Source organism: Toxotes jaculatrix, chromosome 21 (genome assembly GCF_017976425.1).
Source record: "Toxotes jaculatrix isolate fToxJac2 chromosome 21, fToxJac2.pri, whole genome shotgun sequence".
NCBI classification, from domain to species: Eukaryota; Metazoa; Chordata; class Actinopteri; family Toxotidae; genus Toxotes; species Toxotes jaculatrix.
Window position 1 is genome coordinate 6873234 of NC_054414.1, and position 22941 is coordinate 6896174.

The 22941-nt window shown below is 38.1% G+C and overlaps 2 protein-coding genes and 1 non-coding gene across 4 annotated transcripts; all 3 read left to right on the forward strand.

The window, feature by feature from the left end:
• The first annotated feature begins 141 nt into the window (after positions 1-141).
• Positions 142-9984, forward strand: gspt1 (G1 to S phase transition 1). The gene is made up of 14 exons (XM_041067335.1): positions 142-542; positions 844-888; positions 2670-2936; positions 3037-3070; positions 3485-3562; positions 4000-4180; positions 4432-4586; positions 4752-4892; positions 5787-5880; positions 7541-7621; positions 7823-7996; positions 8657-8746; positions 8874-9042; positions 9260-9984. The coding sequence occupies exons 1-14, from the start codon at positions 347-349 to the stop codon at positions 9310-9312; spliced, it is 1758 nt and encodes a 585-aa protein (XP_040923269.1). The 5' UTR covers positions 142-346; the 3' UTR covers positions 9313-9984.
• Positions 9985-10401: 417 nt separating this feature from the next.
• rsl1d1 (ribosomal L1 domain containing 1) lies at positions 10402-13637 on the forward strand. Of its 2 annotated transcripts, none has more exons than XM_041029622.1 (9): positions 10402-10484; positions 10743-10882; positions 10983-11121; positions 11362-11510; positions 11967-12068; positions 12490-12583; positions 12883-13008; positions 13101-13259; positions 13347-13637. In XM_041029622.1, exons 1-9 carry the CDS (start codon positions 10446-10448, stop codon positions 13485-13487), a joined length of 1089 nt encoding a protein of 362 aa, XP_040885556.1. In that variant the 5' UTR covers positions 10402-10445; the 3' UTR covers positions 13488-13637. The 2 variants fall into 2 exon arrangements, with proteins under 2 accessions (XP_040885556.1, XP_040885557.1); XM_041029623.1 differs by having other exon boundaries at positions 13350-13637.
• Positions 12237-12367, forward strand: LOC121175807. Its single transcript, XR_005892792.1, has one exon. It is a non-coding gene; the product is annotated as a small nucleolar RNA SNORA55 (small nucleolar RNA).
• Positions 13638-22941: the final 9304 nt, after the last annotated feature.

The following is a 22941-nucleotide window of genomic DNA, read 5'->3' on the forward strand; positions in this document are numbered from 1 at the left end:
GTTTCAGTGATGGTAACATAAACAAAATAAGACAACGGTTTGTCACGTATTTTTTAGTAAGATGTAAAGTTAGTGGTGAGCAGGTTTGTAACGTTACAGTAAGCAGCGGTCCGGTGCTGGCCTCTAGCGGTGTGTGCAGGACGTGCAGCGGCTGTACACTACTTCTCGTCGGCTACGGGATCCATATGCTTGCCAAAGCAAGGTTTTAACAAAGCAATGGGGACTTCAGCAAACGTGCTGCTAAGAGTCTAAAACACACCAGCAACTAAACGCGTTTCTACTGAACCACAAAAATCAGCTGCCTTTGCCGGTAGTGGAAAGCTTGTCAACTCCGGAGAAAGGAGCGATGGACCCGAGAGACACAGCCCCGGATTCGTGGGAGCTGGAGGAGGATGCCGAGGCCCCGGCTGCAGCGGCGGGGCTCCCGACCGCCTTCGCCGCCCTCAACGTCAACGCCAAGCCGTTTGTCCCCAACATTAACGCCCCGGTGTTTGTGCCGAGCTTCCTTCAAACCAGCGCCGTGGACATGCCGGCTTCAGACGGTAGGTGAATTCCAGACAGCTGGCTGGAAGTTAGCTTAACTTGCTAGCTTGCCTGCTAATCAAGGCTAAGTTAGCCTTCCTGTCTGCAACTAGCTGTGCTCAGTTCAGCCACTGCCACAGTTATTGGATTTCCACTAACTAATCAACAAGTCGGCTTGAGTGTTAGTCATGTGTTATAATAGCGGAACAGCTGATTTATAACGCAGTGGCTGTCACAGCAAAAAGTGAAACATGACCACCCTTGTGTAATAAATGTTTATGAAAGTTTTGACATGCTTTGTTTTCTCTTCTGTTCTCAAAGGTGCCCCTGATCCAGTTGCCAGCATGGAGGTGGCAGAACCAGCCGGTATGAATACACAGTATATCCCAGGCACTGCATGTTCAGGTTATTAAATTACAAATCTGGCTGTCAGGCAGGTTTTTACCACATGACAGTGTGGTTAATAATAAAGGCTCAGGTGTAAATGTAACTGTGGCCAGATTTGAAATCTTAGACTGCACCTCGTGCAAACTAGGAAAGCCTGGACTCTTACTTTTGATTCTCTGCTGCTGGTGTAACTTACTGAACCATATTTAGATTGCTGACATTGGTGAACCCATGTGCATAGGCCTACGTATAATATGATGCAACCTCACTTGTCCATGCTCGAAATAGACATCCCATTGGCACACACTGTGATATGTGTCAAGTGCTGCATGTCCAAGGCCCTGGTCTGCTGTGTGTGAGAGCAGTTTCTGTGTTTGGTTACTCGTCTGGTTACTAGCCATTCAGTGCTGACTAGTTTCAGTCAGGTTCATTCACATTTTTTTGGCCTGCCCTGTGCTGCTGTGTGCTTCTGCAGATAACTGGTGGTCTTTTTGTTTTGAAATAGAGAGGCTGATCACTGGAGCTGTATTACAGTGGGTGACAGAGTGCAACAAAACAAAGTGATCAGATATAGTGTATACAAGAGGCAGACACCGAGTGTGGTCTGGTGAGATCTTTCCTTTTCACGTTTCCTGTAGACATATTCATAGTGGTGTTTGTTGTGTTACTCGCCCTTTCAAATTTCTCTGAACATGTCTGAAAGACAAATTATAATTACAGCATGATGAGGCTGTCGACAAAGTCGGGGCACAAATGGCTTTCTGAGTTGCCAGTAGCAATTTCTCACAGGCTGATTGTGAATGACAAGGCATGAGAAGAAAATAGGCATTGTACATGGCTGCTGGGCTGCATAATTTCTTAGTTACGGAAATGGGAGGCTTATTTGTGTGTTGCCATGGGAAAAAAGCTTCTTCTGCAGGGCTCGGCAGATTTCAGTGTTTTGTTTTGTTTTTTGTTTTTTTGTTTTTTAATTAGTTTGCTCAGCAGAACATTGTGGACAGGTGTACAAGACTAGGAGACAACAGATTTAATCCTTGTAACTCTATCTAGATTTTTTGTTTGGTTAAATTAATTTACCTTTGCTATTATATGACGCACATTACATTTGCAGATTCAAGGCACAGCTGCAGTAGTAGTTTAGCTGGTGCACCTGGAAATCAAATACCACTGACATTATTTTTGCAGCCATGCTGGATCACAATCAACAGTTGACCTTAGGGTTGGGAAGCAAAGAGGGAAGTTACAGTTTATTTCATTTAAACGGTAAAAAATTATGTCATCATGTTATTTCTTCAGCCTAACTTTGCACATGGCAGATTTACAATCATATTAAAAAGTTACCAGTAATAAAACACAAAAACATAATTTCTCAAATGAAGCATGTTAGTGATAATGGTACAGGAAATACAGATGAAAGAGGCGACTTGACTCAGTGCAGTTCTCTGTTTTAAGTTTCTGTAAGTCTCTGTATGTGTTAGAAGTATGTATGAAGGGATCTCATTCCAAATTTTTGTGCAAATGTGGTAAAGCGATTTAAGTGTGGTAAAAAGGAGAAAGAAAACTGGCAGAAATATCACAGCTTGAATGAAGACCAGGACTTAGAATCAGTCAACATTCACTCATGGTCTGTCTGCAAGTTTTCATTCCAGCCAAAAAGTATGTTATGTTCCTCCTCCTTCCAAGCTGTGAGTTGCCTATGGCATCCAGACTTTGCAGAGAAACAACAGGTCTGTAGGTGTGGTAAATATGTCTGGTTCCAGCTCCGGTGGAGAATGGAGGCACGGAGGCAGACATGACCACAGAGGAGGAGACGTGGGAGCAGAAGGAGGAGCCTGGGGGAGGTGGAGGAGGTGGAGGGCAGGAGGACCTGGGGGCAGGAGGAGAATGTGAGGAAGGCGCCGCGAGGAAGGAGGATGAGGAGATGATGGAGGAGGAAGATGAGGAGATGAACATACCCAAAGTGGCCCCGGGACCGCCAGATGCCCCCAAGAAAGAACATGTTAACGTGGTCTTCATCGGTCACGTGGGTGCGTCTCATGTGTATGTGCTTGTATATTATTTTATCTGAGGAAGATTACACAAAGTTTTATTCACCTTAAACGATTTCTTCTCGTGTTTATGTGTCAGATGCCGGCAAATCAACTATTGGAGGACAGATCATGTGAGTAATCCATTCTTTATGTTTGGCTGGCTGATCACAGCGTTTAGAGACTCCTAACGGCCATATGAAGTGCTAAAATTTCTTTTAAGTGTAGTATTATGTTGCATGAAATGCGTTCCCTGAGTAGAAAACTGAAACTACATTCAGACCGAGGAAATTAAAAACAAATATTCAGTGTTTATTTTTGTCAGAAAACCATATTGTATGTATGAGCACGGTGTTGTGTAATCTTATGGTATTCAGAAGAGTAACGCCACTGTGGCTGTCAGCTACAGTACAACAGGTTACCTCTTGCACAACAGTGTTTTTCAGTTTCAGTTTTGCTAATAATGCCCCAGACAAAATAAATATGATGTCACTTGCATGGCTGCCTGTTTTGCCAAGTTTCCCTTTATTGTTTCTTCTCTTTGTTAGGTACTTAACTGGAATGGTGGACAAGCGAACCCTGGAAAAATATGAAAGAGAAGCGAAAGAAAAGAACAGGGAGACATGGTGAGAAAGACTTGGATTGTCTCTGAGATTCAGACGTGTATAACAGCAAAGGAATTGTTCTCCATAACAACTGGTGGCTTGTGTGTTTTCTTTCATGGAGCTGGGTTTCATGATGGCTTTGCTTTCTTTAGTCTAAAACAACATGCCTTTAATTTTTTACATTTTTTACATTTTCTTCCTCCTCATGTTTATCTTTAATACATGTGAATGAATTACAGCACTCTGCTTTATATATGTTGATGAAGCTACCTATTGCATTTTATTATTTTACATTCTTTTTCCAAGTCGTTGAGAAGCTAATCACTGTGAAATTAGATAAAAATCATTTCAAGCAAATATGGAAAAGGCTAGTTGGGATCACCATAGGTTTGTTTGCCACAGTGACTTTAAATCCTCATCTTATAGTTTAATAAAACATAATGTTTTGTTTGCTGCAGGTACCTGTCGTGGGCTCTGGACACAAACCAGGAGGAGAGAGACAAGGGGAAGACAGTGGAGGTTGGGAGAGCTTACTTTGAGACTGAGAAAAAACATTTCACCATCCTTGATGCCCCCGGACACAAGAGCTTTGTCCCCAACATGATTGGCGGAGCGTCACAAGCTGACCTGGCAGTCTTGGTGAGACAGATATAGAGCCAACCACAACGCTAACTAGCCCAAACCTCAGATACACACACATTAAATCCTGTTCTGACACATGAAGTCAAACATTTTTTTTATGTACATTGTGGACGTTTATTTGTAAATGAAAAAATGTATAAACAAACCCAATAAGCTGACAGGATTTATTTAAAGAAGACAGCGCTTCCTCCAGATGTTTGTCACTAAACAGTGGAACTATTTCTGTCTGCCTCTTTGGTTTGTATCAGGTGATTTCTGCCAGAAAGGGGGAGTTTGAGACCGGCTTTGAGAAGGGTGGACAGACACGGGAACACGCCATGCTGGCTAAAACAGCAGGAGTCAAGCATCTCATTGTCCTGATTAACAAGATGGATGACCCCACCGTCAACTGGAGCCTAGAAAGGTGAACAGATTTGTGTTCATGTCGGCCTTAACACTGTGTCAGTGGCAGCTCTGACCAATACCAGTATTAGAATATTGGTATTGGTCAAATCTCACCTGTTGCTTTTAAATGACTTATGTTTTCTGCAACAAATCAGTGATGTTAATGCCATCTAACTTCACACAGGTATGAGGAGTGCAAGGAGAAACTGGTGCCATTTCTGAAGAAGGTGGGCTTCAACCCCAAAAAGGACATCCACTTTATGCCTTGCTCCGGACTCACAGGTGCCAACCTCAAGGACCCTGTACCTGAATGCCCCTGGTACACGTAAGTCAGCTGTGTGAATGCTCTTCAGTGCTAGTACATTAAAGATACAGATTTAGATGCTGTACAGGTATTTACCACTTACTGATTTTTTTTATTTGCCAGATTGCTTAAGCCACTAAGAGTGAAACACATTCCATTTATCTGGGCAGTGATACTTTGTTCAATGTTAACAATGTGTGTAACTGCTGTGTTTGCAGGAGTGTTTTTATGTAGTTTATGTAACATATTTCAACCCAGGACATGATGGACTTCATGTCATAGAGTATGAAGAGGATTTGTTTTCCCAAAAATGAAAAGCATTTGCTCAGAGAACAGAAAAACTACCGCATCTTTTACATAAATATTCATGAAAGACATTTTAGTGATGTTTTTTTTTTACCAATTGTAATTAGGGAGTCGGGGATAAAGCTTGTTGACATGTGCACATTATGGTAAATTCGACTGTCTTTATGTTGTACACATTTAAAACTTTGCTGGTGAACGCAGGTCTGTGGTCTGACGGAAAAGGATTTAAGAGATTTGTTCTCTCTGTCTTCTCTGGTTATATTTTTAAATTATTTATGAGTTGGTTTTTTTTTTGTCTGAGTTGATGCATTTGTTTGTGTGGAGTCGGGAATTTTCCTAATGCTGGCTGCATGCTGCATGCTGGCTGCTATTTTGTGCTCCTTCAGACTTTATCCTCAGACCAGAAATTTAATTAAAACAAAATCTGCCCGAGTACGCTTGAAATAAAAGTCATGCTGTCACAAATCCCCCGTGGTAGACCAGAAGACACAGTTAGGTGCACACATGAAGACATTTTTGACAACAGAAAGGAAATATGAACAAGTGGAATTTTTAAAACTCTGGCGATGGACAGTCTTAATTTATTTTTTATTTTTTTGTCTTTACCAGGGGTTTGCCATTTATTGCCCACCTGGACAGTTTGCCAAATTTCACCAGATCCAGCGATGGACCGGTCAGACTACCTATCGTAGACAAGTACAAGGTGAGCAGCTGCAGGGCTTTGATTCTCAATGTCAAGAGAGGAAAAACAACAATCTGTCAGAACTTGTCTCCTCCGCTGCGCTGTCCTCGACAGATTAGTGGGTGTTAAATTTCTTCTGGTTTTTGTTTGCTTTGCCAAAATCTTCTTTGTTCCCTCTCCAGTTTGTCATTTTCCTTCCTCTTTGGTGATTTTCCATGAGCACACAAACATGCTTAGACACACACAAACGCACATTGCAGTCTCTACACAGTCATTCCTCTTGAAGATAATTCAACTTCTTGGCATTCGTCTCTGTTTAGATGTGGGAAGCAGTTCGACGTGTACTGTAAGTGTTGGTGGAATCGAGTTATTTTGGACATCTCTCAGTTGTCCCTACATTAATCACTGGCTCCTTCCTTTCTTCATATGTCATCTTTACTCTTCATCATCTTGTCTTTGTGTTGTTTAAATACTTGTCTCTCGCTGTGATTGCATAAGAGCCTTATGAAGCTGTTATATGACTAAGTAGTCCCAACTGGTGTTGTCCTGATGTAAGGGGATTATGGTGCAGTTAAATGGGTGCTGCATAATAATGGCTGCCTTGCCAAGACTTCCATATTGTACAGCAAGCTCTCAGCACGGCCACAGAGAATAAAATAATTACCCTGATTATTTTGTTGGAGACTGAAAATCGTGACTGTCAGGCTCATTGAGTTATATTTACACTGCCAGCGGAAGCAAATCATGTTTTGCAATGCATTAGTAGAGACTAATATAATATAGTATGATATAATGTGATATAACAACTCTAAGGCATTTTGAATTAACATAGTTAAAAAGAGAATGATAAGGTGGTAATAACTGAAAATAAAATTAAAATCTTTAATTGAATGATTTCAGAATTAACAGCCAGTGTACATGACTGTGTTGCAAAAGGAAGTGCTGGCTCGCTCCCTCCCTGAGAGTTTGATTAGAAGACTGATACAACTCTAATGTCTGTACACTAAATGTGAAGCCAGCATCTGGTTAGCTTAGCACAAAGAGCAGCTGTCCACAGGTACCAAAATCCACCGACCAGCACCTCTAAAGCTAAATCTAAACCAACACGCTAAATCTCATCTGTTTAATCTTTACAAAAAAAAAAAAAAAAAAAAAAAAAACCAACAACAACACGGTGCAAAAAGAAAAGCTTTGTGTTTTTAAGAGGGTTTATGTGCTGGATGATTTCCTCTAGCCTCTCCTGGTTGCCTGGCAATCTTACAGTTATGACAAAAGCTTACTGTTGTATTGATTTTCTCAGCTAACTGTGAGCTAGAAAGAGAAAAAGGCCACTTCTCAAAATGTTTATTTTTTTTCAGGAGAGGATTGTAGTGGATTCTCTTCCAAGTTTCTGTGTTCTTGCAATTATGTGAGGGAGTTTTCTGAGCCAGGATGTATTCACAGACTTTCAATGATTTTCGGGAGTGCCAAGTGCTAATTTACTCAGTGTCTTTTTTTAACCAATCGAATAGCTGTTGCTGGGTAAATGTAACACAGATCAGTTTAAAAGTCAGAAGACACAAATACACTGAGCAATAGTCTGATGCAGCAACAATGAAAAATTACATTCACGAGTTTATCAGTATACTGGAGGTTACTGGAAATCTAGATGATTTTTGCCAACACGTGTGTGTGTTTGCAGGATATGGGCACAGTTATCCTTGGGAAGCTGGAGTCTGGTTCCATCAGTAAAGCCCAGCAGCTGGTCATGATGCCAAACAGGGTGAGATCTCCTCTGTATGACTTTGCTCTGTATCACATGGGACCTATAGAAATAACTTCGAGGCCTCATTCTTACATTAAATGTGCTGAAACCAAAAGGATTCGGTTTCACTTCCAACATCAGCCATGTATCCTGTTACAGTGCAGCAGTTATGGGTTTATTTAAAACATTTACACATAGCTTTGTGTGTGTGTGTTGCAGCACACAGTGGAGGTCCTGAGCCTGCTGAGTGATGATGTGGAAACAGACGATGCAGGTCCAGGGGAGAATCTCAAGTTGAGGCTGAAGGGCATCGAGGAGGAAGAAATCCTGCCTGGTTTTATCCTCTGTAGCCCTGACAACCTCTGCCACTCCGGGCGCACCTTTGACGCACAGGTAAAAAGCAGATGACCGAAGTCGCTGCGTGCTGGTGTTTTGTTATTCACTGTTGAGTCATAACCAAGCTACAGGCTTAACGAGCTCTCGTTTATTCCATTCGATGCCAACAGATAAACTCAACTAAAAAAAATTCTCCTGTGTTTAATCTTCTACCACCGCTCTGTCTGCCGCTCTCCAAAAATGGTTGCATCTTTTTTTGCAGGTTGGCATAGCAACGGCTACAAATGGTAGGGGTCAGGGTCTGTCCAAGCAGGGTCTCTGTGGGCAGGATGGCTGTGCAGACCGTTCCATTTTAAGGCCAGATGCTTATACACAGCCTCTTCAGTCAGCAGCCTGTTTGATGCAGAGCATTGTTGTGATTTGATTTATTGTCTCGTGTTTAGAGCAAGTGAACAGAAGCCAGCTGGAACAAAGATCGAGAATCAGGCACCTGGCACTTACTAATTGATTTATCAGACAAATTTCACCAGCATGTGGTCATAGGAAAGTTTTAATGTGGGAGCTTGATTTTGAATAGAGAGAATATGCAAATACAGAGTGATTATTAAATTTAGTTCACAAAATATCCTGCACTGTTAGAACACTGTATTTAGAAGTATGTCAAATAAACTGATCGTGACTTCGTCACACGTTTCTCGATTGTTCCTTTCATTTCAGATTGTCATCATTGAGCACAAATCAATCATTTGTCCTGGTTACAATGCAGTGCTTCACATCCACACCTGCATTGAAGAAGTGCAAATCACAGTAAGTGAACTTCTTTACTTTCCAAGCTGTCGCTGAAACATTCTATTTGTTGTTTGAAGTGTAGCCAGAAGTTCTTGAACGCCTCCTGGACTGGACTGTAGTTAAACTCTTTAAATCCTGACCACAGGCCTTAATCTGTCTGGTGGACAAGAAAACGGGAGAGAAAAGCAAAACACGACCACGCTTTGTGAAGCAGGACCAGGTGTGTATCGCCAGGCTCCGGGCAGCAGGAATCATCTGCTTAGAGACCTTCAAAGACTTCCCTCAGATGGGACGATTCACACTGCGAGATGAAGGTAAGGACATCGTGGGTGTGCTTGTGAGACAGTTCGAGTGCGTTTCTCTGAAGTATTTTTGAAGGACCCCCTCAAAGAATTTTCACAGCTGGTTTATAAGGAGACAAAGGACATAAATGTCACTGCAGAGATACTGGAATACATGTGTCTTTCTTAAGGAATAAAGAAATTCACAGACGTCTCATCCCTCTGTTCTCTTCATACGCTACTCCTCCAGGCAAAACTATCGCCATTGGCAAAGTGCTGAAGCTGGTGCCAGAAAAAGACTAAATGCAACAGTGGCAGCATGCATGGAGTTCTTCCACTCGTTACCAGAGGAGAAACGCTGCTAGAGCCGACCCAAACAGCTACTCTCTCTTTACACACAACTATGCTGAAGAGATGAACAACGACAACAAGGAGTGAAGAAGGAGAACAAAATTTCGTCAAATGAAGAAAACAAGACTGAATCAGTTTTTGTGATGAACAATACGAAACGAGAGACCAAGCCCAAGTGTGTCAGCTTTCTCATATTGAGAGCTCAGCTATGCCACTAATGTAGCTACATGTCCCCCTTCTGTGCTCCCACGGCTAACTGCACTGTCAGCTGGCCACGCCATTTGTTTTTAGAATGGAGATGGATGCAGTGTAACTGAGTTTGGGGAAGAGAAACAGAAACTACAGAATGATTTCATATCCTGGAAAAGAGCAGAGTTAGCCTGTAATTATAATTTGCATAGTACATCTCCCTTTTTAAGAGTGGGATTAAAAATCCAATGGACATTTTATTTGGTTTTAAGGATTGCTGTACCAAAATTTTTTAGTTTGGTCTCTCTCCACATGAGATGGTTTAATTGGATTGAGCTCACATACTACTCTGATGAACCAAGGATAAACACAAACACACAGACACACACACCGCTGTTACATAATCTAAACTGAAAATAAATGATCAAGCTGCAATGGAAAGGTGTATTTGTTTTCTTTTCAATAAGTATCAATAAGTATATTACACTCATTAATAAAATTATAGAATCTTTCATTTAGGACCAAAAGTAACTCAAAGTATACCAATAAGTTTTAGTAGTATGTGCCTTAAAGATTCTGGTACATTGCAAATATTACATTTGCTCTCAACATTAAACGTTTGAAATAAGATGAAATAAGAAATATAGATTTGTTGGATATAAGTTGTGTAAAATTTTAAAGTGTTCTTCTTTAATCTCACTTGCAAAACTGAATTCGTTTGGTAACAGCCACTCTCTGTGCTCTGTTGCAGCAACCGGTAGCTCAAATCACTGACCGCTATCTTTTCCTTCTCTGGCAGTGTCCAGATGTTCAGTACAAATAAAGTTTGTTTTGTATTGTGACGTAGCACACCCACAGCGCATGCGTGGCTGTGGTTCACACGTGAAGCAGACAGCATGGCTGACAACACAGAAGTTGTGTTGGACCGGACTCAGGTAAAAAAAAAAAAAAAAAACGTTTTTGTTGCCGTGTAGTTAAACTTTTTATTTTGAAAAAGCACAGCGCTTAATAGACGTTTAAATGACTGTGATAAATTATATCGCTGTGAAGCGACAACAGCCATAAGCTAGTTAGCATTAGCATTAGCCTCGTTTGCTTGGTGACTTGTTTAGCCACAAAGCTAATTCACAGTGACCCAATAAGAATAGACTGACCCGTCTTTTATAACGGTGGAAAATGTTTGTCTCTGTCAGGTGAAAAAGGCTGTCCAGGCTCTGCAGGCTTTCCTAAAAACCAAGTCCACTCGTGACTCTCTGTTACTGGACGACACTCAGCAGATCTGCCTGCTGTTCACCCTGTGGAAGATCCCCAAAGAGGCACAGACCATCCGCATGTGAGTCGCACACTCAGGAGCACCCCTGACATGTTATTACTGTGCAGCCATTATTTTCTCACATCAGCAGTGATCCTGATGGTTTGTTTTCCGCCCTCAGTCCTTTGCCCCATGGCCAGCGGCCCGACACAGACGAGGTCTGCCTCTTCACCAGAGATGAGCCCAACATGACTTCAGAGCAGACCCAGAGGTTTTACAAGAGGCTACTGGAGGAAAAGGGTGTCAAAAACATATCTGAGGTACAGCCAGAGTCCTCTGATTGATTTGATCATTCTTCCATGAATAGCAATAGAGAAACGAACATATATACTGTACATAAATGGATAATGGAGTACAGTCAGTCATATAGTCATCATAGCAAAGTTTGTCAAGTCTTACAAACCACTTCTAGTGTTTTACCAGCTAACAAGCCTTTTGGTTTACATTAAAACCTGTTAACTTCGAACATAATTATGATGTGTGTCTGTATCTTTTGGCAGATCATCCCCTACAAAGTCCTGAAGACAGAGTACAAACCGTATGAAGCCAAGCGCCGTCTGCTCGGGAACTTTGACTTCTTCCTCTCCGACGACCGCGTCCGCCGCCTGCTGCCCTCACACCTCGGAAAACATTTCTACCAGAGGAAAAAGTAAGAACTGTTCTTTGTTTTCATAATACCTGAGTATTGCTGGAGCTGAGCACATACAGAAAATAAGTTACAATTAAACTCTGCTCTGCAACTTAACTCTGCAGTTAATGACTGATAAATAGTGAAAAGGTGATTATAATCACCCCTCAGTTTAAGTAAGATAAGTCGAGCAATAAAAGTCATTTTAAAGCGTGAATTCCTGCTTACCATGCTGCTAGGTTCTATGAAAATTTCTTAAAATCTGTTTTTATATGTCTACTTAAATTGATTATAAATAAATGAAAATAAAAATAAAATAGAAAGTTGAATGAAAGTAAAAATACTTCAATACCCCACCCTCCCCCCCTTTAACAAATTAAACTGTTGTGCAGCGTGGAAGGATGAGTCTGTTAGTGTGTTTGTATTGGGTTGTTTTTGTTGTTGCTTATGTTTTTATCCTGTTTATGTTGGTACCAGAGAGCCGCTGTCTGTGAACCTGCAGAGCAAACACCTGGCCCGAGACATCCAGAGAGTCGTCCAGGGCACCAGCCTGAAGGTTACCAACAAGGGCTGCTGCTGGTGAGACTTTGTCTTTGTGTTCCCAACAAACTAAAACAGTTTTATTCATCTCACTGTGAAACCATGTAGGTGAACATTTAATCTCACTGTTGCTTTGACAAGGAGGCAAACAAGTGTTTGGGTTTTGAAAAATGTTTAATTATAAGTTGTATTGCAGTAGAATCAATAGCACCTCACAACAACCCTGTCGATTCTGTTCAGTGTTTGATACGGGTCACGCTGGTGCCATAGAGACTCAACGTAAATCCAGATGGACCTCCTCTTCCCATGGAGCCCGTCTCTACAACTTTGATACACAATATTTAATGTCAAGCTCATGTCACATATGAATATGATCTAAGTACAAGTTCTGTGCACAGTGTCATTTTAAAACTTCACAATTTAACTCTGTATTATCTTGCGTTGTGGTCCTGTGTTGTAGTATGGCTCGTGTCGCCCACTCCAACATGACTGCGGATGAGGTGACAGACAACATCGAGGCTGCCGTCCAAACAGTGGTGGCCAAATTACGAATGGTGAGTCTGTTCACCCGGAGAGTTGTCTTGTGTTTTCATTAGGGCAGGTTCAGCCAGCTGGACAAATTCAATTCAGGATCAGTAATGAACTGAGCCCTATAGAAATGAAATTCCCTGCACAGCTTCCCCAAATGTCCTTTTATACTTCACTGCATCCTAGAATTGATGTTTCACAGAGTTCCTTAAGAGATGCTGGTTCATTGCATCCAGTCAGGGATCGGCTCTGTCAGATTGTTAAATAGATAATGCTGCATCATATGATCCCCCACAAATGTTTATTCTGTTGTTGCTGTTTGCAGAAAGGACCAGTGATGAAGCTCATCCATTTAAAAAGTCAAACATCAGTGGCCCTGCCCATCTACACCTCAGACCTCAGCAACCTCAGCGTGATGGAGGAGGCAGATGAGCAGACTCCCAAGAAAAAGGTGACAAGTTTGTCCTCAGATCTTCGTCTTGTGTTAGAGCCAGTTTTATTGGAATGAGTAAAATAACCTGCAAGTGTGTTTGTGAATTTCAGGGAGGAGCAGCCACAAAGAAGGGAAAGAAAAAACAGAGTGAGGATGCAAAACAAACAGATACCACTGCAGAGGGGAAGGGAGAGGAGGTGGGGGAAGAGGAGGAAGAAATCCCACAGCTGGTTCCCATGGAAACACCAAACAAAAAGCCCAAACTGGAGGTCAGTACTGCTCACGGCTGCTAGATTTAAAAACCCTGGTTTTTAATGAGGTATACTGCAGACACTCATTTCCTCTGTTTCTCACAGAAGCCGCTGAAAAAGAAGCAGCTGGAGAAAGCACCCAAACCTGCAGCAGTGAAGAAAGGAACAAAATCTCAGAGCAAATTGACAAAGAAAGCTGGAAAGACTGAGTCCAAAGTAAAAAGAAAGGTGCCTAAAGTGAAATGAGTCTCAGCAGTGCAGCTTTTGCACATTACCCTCTCAAACATGGACATTTGACACAGTAACAGGACCAGATTGCTCAGAGAACACTCAATATATTCAGTCTGTTTGTTCTTTTGCCTGGATGATGCAGATTATAAATGTTACCTGAAATTATCTTTGACTGTTGTGTTTTCTAAATGTTTTGTAACAATAGACATTTCTAATATTGCTAATGATGGCTCTGAGGAGCAGAGAGCCATCATTAGCAATGACCTTGTCCTGAAACCAAACAAGTGAAATGGAACGCAGCCCTTTCCTGTGATGTCATATTAAAGGCCTATAAAAGGTCTATATGGTGCTTACCTAATAGTCTTTATGACTCCTATTGTTTTAGTCAGACTTTCCTCAGGAAGAGACATCTTAGTGAGACTAGAAGAAACTTCAAACCTCCAAGCAATGCTCCAGCTCCTCTCAGACGCTCCATGATGGGAGTGATCCACTGTGGAGACACATGATTAATACATTTATTACATGTTAACGACAATGATAATTGAATAATTGTGTAAATCATTTATCACATAGAACTGCAGCTGTTAGTCAAACAGCAGATTAGTTTACAACTATTTTCACAATCGAGTAACTTGAATTTTTCAAGCAAAAATGCAAAAAAAATTCTGTAGTTGTAGATGTCAGCTTTGGTTCAGGGACACTAAGGAGCATTTTTTTTTAAAACTTTTCCCTACTTTTCTGATGTTTCAAATAATCAGCTGAGAAAATAATCTGCAGATAAACTGATAAAAGCTACCAGATAATGTGTTCATGTTTAGCGTTAGTGAAACTTTCCTTTAAATCTGTTTTCCTAACACTAGAATAAGGTCTTTTTCCACCTTTGCTTTAGCTACAGTTATGCTGTATATTTGTGTGTGTTCGTGTTGTGTGGAGTGAACCTACCTCTCAGATGTTTCAGCAGCACAAACGGTGCCTCAGAGGTGAGAAAGTAAACTGAGAAGACCTCAGGCAGGAAGGCAAGACGATTGTATGGGTGGCAAATGTGTTCTAAGGAGACAGAAAAAATATTAGGAAAGGAAAAGTAAAATGAGTGACACAGAACACCTCACTTCATTATGTTCATTATTCTAGCTGGGTGAACAACTGTATGTAGAGGAAGCCAGAGGTAAGCCAGTTGACATTTGTATTAAAATGTTTAACATGAAAAGATTAAGTATCTCAAAAATATTCAAATATACACGTGTAACTTTACTTTCTCATTAACTTAGTTAAGGTGGAATTGAATTACGGTCGAATTACATCCTTGCCTTAAGGTGCAAGGAAAATGTAATGAAGTGACCACAGATACTGGGACATTGAGGAGGATTTTTAAACTTTTTTCTGATGTTTCAAATAATCAGCTAATTGAGAGAATAATCTGCAGATAAACGTTTAACGGTGTTACCTTTAGCTGTCAAAACTTGTAATGAGCCATTTTGATAAATCAATGAAAAATAAATGACTGATAACACTGACACTGAAAACAATTGTAATTCTGCCTTATTTCACCTTGTTTTACAAATACTAAAGATGAACCCTTCATTCACCTTTTGTGTTTGCTCATGGTAGATGCAGCTGTCAGACAGAGACACCTGAATGTTCCCTGCTCTGGACATTCAGTGGCCAGCCAATCAGTGGTGATGAGATTGTTGTCAACAGGTGGGCTGGGTCCGTCTATTCATCCAAACCCTCCCTCTGCTGTGTGGGTGTGGTGGGCCATCTGGAATTACAGTGGGTTCACGGGTTGCTGGGCAGGAGAATAAGAGATGCATCATCCAGACACGCTGGTTGATCATACAGATGATATAGCTCCTTCATGTGACTGTGGGGAGGCGGCTGCATTCAAAAGTGATTTCAGCAGCAAATGGGACACCTCAAGACCGAAGTAAGGGAGGAAGCTGGGGAGCTGTAGATGTTCAGTGACGGGTGTTTCTATTATTAATGTGTTAAAGGTTCTAGGGGGAGAAACAAAGCAGTAACACGAAGTGTTCTGTGAAGGAACCATGGAAGAAAATGGAGAAACTTAATTTTCGAATGACTCTGGGAGTCAAAGCCTGTGTCCTCACTCAGGCCCTGCTGTGGCCCTGAGTTGGGCCTACCTCCACAAGCCCATCATAGTGATGGTGATGGGATCTCTGATGTCTGCTGCATGTGCTCTCCTCTTCCTGCTCCAGTCATCGGGGATGACTGAAGTGTCCTGCTCTGAAGCCTCAAGCTGCCTATCCACAGGGCTGATGTTTATAATAATGGGGCTGCTGTAGATTCCTATTTTGAAGGAGAAGCTGAGACAGAAACGGCTGACATTTTTTCTAACATTTTGAGGCCAAAAAAATTTTTGACTTTTTTTGGCCGATTTTGATGCCTTACTATACTATGAGGTTTTTTATGACATTTTGAGGTCATATTAAAGTATGATTTTTTTTGGCCGATTTTGATGCCTTAGTATACTATGACGTTTTTTATGACATTTTGAGGTCATACTAAAGTATGACTTTTTCTGGCCGATTTTGATGCCTTACTATACTATGACGTTTTTTATGACATTTTGAGGCCCAAAAAAATTTTGACTCTTTTTGGCCGATTTTGATGCCTTACTATACTATGGCGTTTTTTATGACATTTTGAGGTCATACTAAAGTATGACTTTTTTTGGCCGATTTTGATGCCTTACTATACTATGATGTTTTTTATGACATTTTGAGGTCATACTAAAGTATGACTTTTTCTGGCCGATTTTGATGCCTTACTATACTATGACGTTTTTTATGACATTTTGAGGCCCAAAAAAATTTTGACTTTTCTTGGCCGATTTTGATGCCTTACTATACTATGACGTTTTTTTATGACATTTTGAGGTCATACTAAAGTATGACTTTTTTTCGCCGATTTTGATGCCTTACTATACTATGACGTTTTTTATGACATTTTGAGGTCATACTAAAGTATGACCTTTTTTGGCCGATTTTGATGCCTTACTATACTATACTATGACGTTTTTTATGACATTTTGAGGCCAAAAAAAATTTTGACTTCTTTTGGCCGATTTTGATGCCTTACTATACTATGACGTTTTTTATGACATTTTGAGGTCATACTAAAGTATGACTTTTTTTGGCCGAAAAAAACGCCTTACTATACTATGACGTTTTTTATGACATTTTGAGGTCATACTAAAGTATGACTTTTTTTGGCCGATTTTGATGCCTAACTATACTATGACGTTTTTTATGACATTTTGAGGTCATACTAAAGTATGACTTTTTCTGGCCGATTTTGATGCCTTACTGTACTATGACGTTTTTTATGACATTTTGAGGTCATACTAGAGTATGACTTTTTTGGGCCGATTTTGATGCCTTAATATACTATGACGTTTTTTATGACATTTTGAGGCAAAAAAAAATTTTGACTCTTTTTGGCCGATTTTGATGTCTTACTATACTATGATGTTTTTTATGACATTTTGAGGTCATACTAAATTATGACTTCTTTTGGACGATTTTGATGCCTTACTATACTATGACGTTTTTTATGACATTTTGAGGTCAAAAAAAATTTTGACTTCGTTTGGCCGATTTTGATGCCTTACTATACTATGACGTTTTTTATGACATTTTGAGGTCATACTAGAGTATGACTTTTTTTGGCCGATTTTGATGCCTTACTATACTATGACATTTTTTATGACATTTTGAGGTCATACTAAAGTATGACTTTTTGGACGATTTTGATGCCTTACTATACTATGACGTTTTTTATGACATTTTGAGGTCAAAAAATTTTTTGACTTTTTTTGGCCGATTTTGATGCCTTACTATACTATGACGTTTTTTATGACATTTTGAGGCCAAAAACAAATTTGACTTTTTCTGGCCGATTTTGATGCCTTACTGTACTATGACGATTTTTATGACATTTTGAGGTCATACTAGAGTATGACTTTTTTTGGCCGATTTTGATGCCTTACTATACTATGACGTTTTTTATGACATTTTGAGGCCAAAAAAATTTTTGACTCTTTTTGGCCGATTTTGATGCCTTACTATACTATGACGTTTTTTATGACATTTTGAGGCCAAAAAATTTTTTGACTTTTTTTGGCCGATTTTGATGCCTTACTATACTATGACGTTTTTTATGACATTTTGAGGCCAAAAACAAATTTGACTTTTTTTGGCCGATTTTGATGCCTTACTATACTATGACGTTTTTTATGACATTTTGAGGCCAAAAAAATTTTTGACTCTTTTTGGCCGATTTTGATGCCTTACTATACAATGACGTTTTGTATGACATTTTGAGGCCAAAAAAATTTTTGACTTTTTTTGGCCGAAAAAAACGCCTTACTATACTATGACGTTTTTTATGACATTTTGAGGTCAAAAAAATTTTTGACTTTTTTTGGCCGAAAAAAAGGCCTTATTATACTACGACGTTTTTTATGACATTTTGAGGTCATACTAAAGTATGACTTTTTTTGGCCGAAAAAAACGCCTTACTATACTATGACGTTTTTTATGACATTTTGAGGTCAAAAAAAATTTTGACTTTTTTTGGCCGAAAAAAAGGCCTTACTATACTATGACGTTTTTTATGACATTTTGAGGTCATACTAAAGTATGACTTTTTTTGGCCGAAAAAAACGCCTTACTATACTATGACGTTTTTTATGACATTTTGAGGTCATACTAAAGTATGACTTTTTTTGGCCGAAAAAAACGCCTTACTATACTATGACGTTTTTTATGACATTTTGAGGTCATACTAAAGTATGACTTTTTTTGGCCGAAAAAAACGCCTTACTATACTATGATGTTTTTTATGACATTTTGAGGTCAAAAAAAAATTTGACTTTTTTTGGCCGAAAAAAACGCCTTACTATACTATGATGTTTTTTATGACATTTTGAGGTCATACTAAAGTATGACTTTTTTTGGCTGAAAAAAACGCCTTACTATACTATGACGTTTTTTATGACATTTTGAGGTCATACTAAAGTATGACTTTTTTGGCCGAAAAAAACGCCTTACTATACTATGACGTTTTTTATGACATTTTGAGGTCAAAAAAAATTTTGACTTTTTTTGGCCGGAAAAAACGCCTTACTATACTATGACGTTTTTTATGACATTTTGAGGTCATACTAAAGTATGACTTTTTTTGGTCGAAAAAAACGCCTTACTATACTATGACGTTTTTTATGACATTTTGAGGTCATACTAAAGTATGACTTTTTTTGGCCGAAAAAAACGCCTTACTATACTATGACGTTTTTTATGACATTTTGAAGTCAAAAAAAATTTTGACTTTTTTTGGCCGAAAAAAACGCCTTACTATACTATGACGTTTTTTATGACATTTTGAGGTCAAAAAATTTTTTGACTTTTTTTGGCCGAAAAAAACGCCTTACTATACTATGACGTTTTTTATGACATTTTGAGGTCATACTAAAGTATGACTTTTTTTGGCCAAAAAAAACGCCTTACTATACTATGACGTTTTTTATGACATTTTGAGGTCAAAAAAAATTTTGACTTTTTTTGGCCGAAAAAAACGCCTTACTATACTATGACGTTTTTTATGACATTTTGAGGTCAAAAAAAATTTTGACTTTTTTTGCCCGAAAAAAAGGCCTTACTATACTATGATGTTTTTTCTGACATTTTGAGGTCATACTAAAGTATGACTTTTTTTGGCCGAAAAAAACGCCTTACTATACTATGACATTTTTTATGACATTTTGAGGTCATACTAAAGTATGACTTTTTTTGGCCGAAAAAAACGCCTTACTATACTATGACGTTTTTTATGACATTTTGAGGTCATACTAAAGTATGACTTTTTTTGGTCGAAAAAAACGCCTTACTATACTATGACGTTTTTTATGACATTTTGAGGTCATACTAAAGTATGACTTTTTTTGGCCGAAAAAAACGCCTTACTATACTATGACGTTTTTTATGACATTTTGAGGTCATACTAAAGTATGACTTTTTTTGGTCGAAAAAAACGCCTTACTATACTATGACGTTTTTATGACATTTTGAGGTCAAAAAAAAATTTGACTTTTTTTGGTCGAAAAAAAGGCCTTACTATACTATGACGTTTTTTATGACATTTTGAGGTCATACTAAAGTATGACTTTTTTTGGACGAAAAAAACGCCTTACTATACTATGACGTTTTTTATGACATTTTGAGGTCATACTAAAGTATGACTTCTTTTGGCCGATTTTGATGCCTTACTATACTATGACGTTTTTTATGACATTTTGAGGCCAAAAAAATTTTTGACTTTTTTTGGCCGATTTTGATGCCTTACTATACTATGACGTTTTTTATGACATTTTGAGGCCAAAAACAAATTTGACTTTTTTTGGCCGATTTTGATGCCTTACTATACTATGACGTTTTTTATGACATTTTGAGGCCAAAAAATTTTTTGACTCTTTTTGGCCGATTTTGATGCCTTACTATACTATGACGATTTTTATGACATTTTGAGGCCAAAAAAATTTTTGACTTTTTTTTGCCGATTTTGATGCTTTACTATACTATGACGTTTTTTATGACATTTTGAGGCCAAAAAAATTTTTGACTTTTTTTTGCCGATTTTGATGCCTTACTATACTATGACGTTTTTTATGACATTTTGAGGTCAAAAAAAATTTTGACTTTTTTTGGCCGAAAAAAAGGCCTTACTATACTATGACGTTTTTTATGACATTTTGAGGTCAAAAAAAATTTTGACTTTTCTTGGCCGAAAAACAGGCCTTACTATACTATGACGTTTTTTATGACATTTTGAGGTCAAAAAAATTTTTGACTTTTTTTGGCCGAAAAAAACGCCTTACTATACTATGACGTTTTTTATGACATTTTGAGGTCAAAAAAAATTTTGACTTTTTTTGGCCGAAAAAAACGCCTTACTATACTATGATGTTTTTGATTACATTTTGAGGTCATACTAAAGTATGACTTTTTTTGGCTGAAAAAAACACCTTACTATACTATGACGTTTTTTATGACATTTTGAGGTCATACTAAAGTATGACTTTTTTTGGCCGAAAAAAACGCCTTACTATACTATGACGTTTTTTATGACATTTTGAGGTCAAAAAAAATTTTGACTTTTTTTGGCCGGAAAAAACGCCTTACTATACTATGACGTTTTTTATGACATTTTGAGGTCAAAAAATTTTTTGACTTTTTTTGGCCGAAAAAAACGCCTTACTATACTATGACGTTTTTTATGACATTTTGAGGTCAAAAAAAAATTTGACTTTTTTTGGCCGAAAAAAACGCCTTACTATACTATGATGTTTTTTATGACATTTTGAGGTCATACTAAAGTATGACTTTTTTTGGCTGAAAAAAACGCCTTACTATACTATGACGTTTTTTATGACATTTTGAGGTCATACTAAAGTATGACTTTTTTGGCCGAAAAAAACGCCTTACTATAGTATGACGTTTTTTATGACATTTTGAGGTCAAAAAAAATTTTGACTTTTTTTGGCCGGAAAAAACGCCTTACTATACTATGACGTTTTTTATGACATTTTGAGGTCATACTAAAGTATGACTTTTTTTGGTCGAAAAAAACGCCTTACTATACTATGACGTTTTTTATGACATTTTGAGGTCATACTAAAGTATGACTTTTTTTGGCCGAAAAAAACGCCTTACTATACTATGACGTTTTTTATGACATTTTGAAGTCAAAAAAAATTTTGACTTTTTTTGGCCGAAAAAAACGCCTTACTATACTATGACGTTTTTTATGACATTTTGAGGTCAAAAAATTTTTTGACTTTTTTTGGCCGAAAAAAACGCCTTACTATACTATGACGTTTTTTATGACATTTTGAGGTCATACTAAAGTATGACTTTTTTTGGCCAAAAAAAACGCCTTACTATACTATGACGTTTTTTATGACATTTTGAGGTCAAAAAAAATTTTGACTTTTTTTGGCCGAAAAAAACGCCTTACTATACTATGACGTTTTTTATGACATTTTGAGGTCAAAAAAAATTTTGACTTTTTTTGCCCGAAAAAAAGGCCTTACTATACTATGATGTTTTTTCTGACATTTTGAGGTCATACTAAAGTATGACTTTTTTTGGCCGAAAAAAACGCCTTACTATACTATGACATTTTTTATGACATTTTGAAGTCATACTAAAGTATGACTTTTTTTGGCCGAAAAAAACGCCTTACTATACTATGACGTTTTTTATGACATTTTGAGGTCATACTAAAGTATGACTTTTTTTGGTCGAAAAAAACGCCTTACTATACTATGACGTTTTTTATGACATTTTGAGGTCATACTAAAGTATGACTTTTTTTGGCCGAAAAAACGCCTTACTATACTATGACGTTTTTTATGACATTTTGAGGTCATACTAAAGTATGACTTTTTTTGGTCGAAAAAAACGCCTTACTATACTATGACGTTTTTTATGACATTTTGAGGTCATACTAAAGTATGACTTTTTTTGGCCGAAAAAAACGCCTTACTATACTATGACGTTTTTTATGACATTTTGAGGTCAAAAAAAATTTTGGCTTTTTTTGGCTGAAAAAAACGCCTTACTATACTATGACGTTTTTTATGACATTTTGAGGTCAAAAAAAATTTTGACTTTTTTTGGCCGGAAAAAACGCCTTACTATACTATGACGTTTTTTATGACATTTTGAGGTCATACTAAAGTATGACATTTTTTGGCCGAAAAAAACGCCTTACTATACTATGACGTTTTTTATGACATTTTGAGGTCATACTAAAGTATGACTTTTTTTGGCCGATTTTGATGCCTTACGTTACTATGACGTTTTTTATGACATTTTGAGGTCAAAAAAAATTTTGACTTTTTTTGGCCGAAAAAAACGCCTTCCTATACTATGACGTTTTTTATGACATTTTGAGGTCATACTAAAGTAGGACTTTTTTTGGCCAAAAAAAATGCCTTACTATACTATGACGTTTTTTATGACATTTTGAGGTCAAAAAAAATTTTGACTTTTTTTGGCCGAAAAAAACGCCTTACTATACTATGACGTTTTTTATGACATTTTGAGGTCAAAAAAAATTTTGACTTTTTTTGCCCGAAAAAAACGCCTTACTATACTATGACGTTTTTCATGACATTTTGAGGTCAAAAAAAAATTTGACTTTTTTTGCCCGAAAAAAAGGCCTTACTATACTATGATGTTTTTTATGACATTTTGAGGTCATACTAAAGTATGACTTTTTTTGGCCGAAAAAAACGCCTTACTATACTATGACGTTTTTTATGACATTTTGAGGTCATACTAAAGTATGACTTTTTTTGGCCGAAAAAAACGCCTTACTATACTATGACGTTTTTTATGACATTTTGAGGTCATACTAAAGTATGACTTTTTTTGGTCGAAAAAAACGC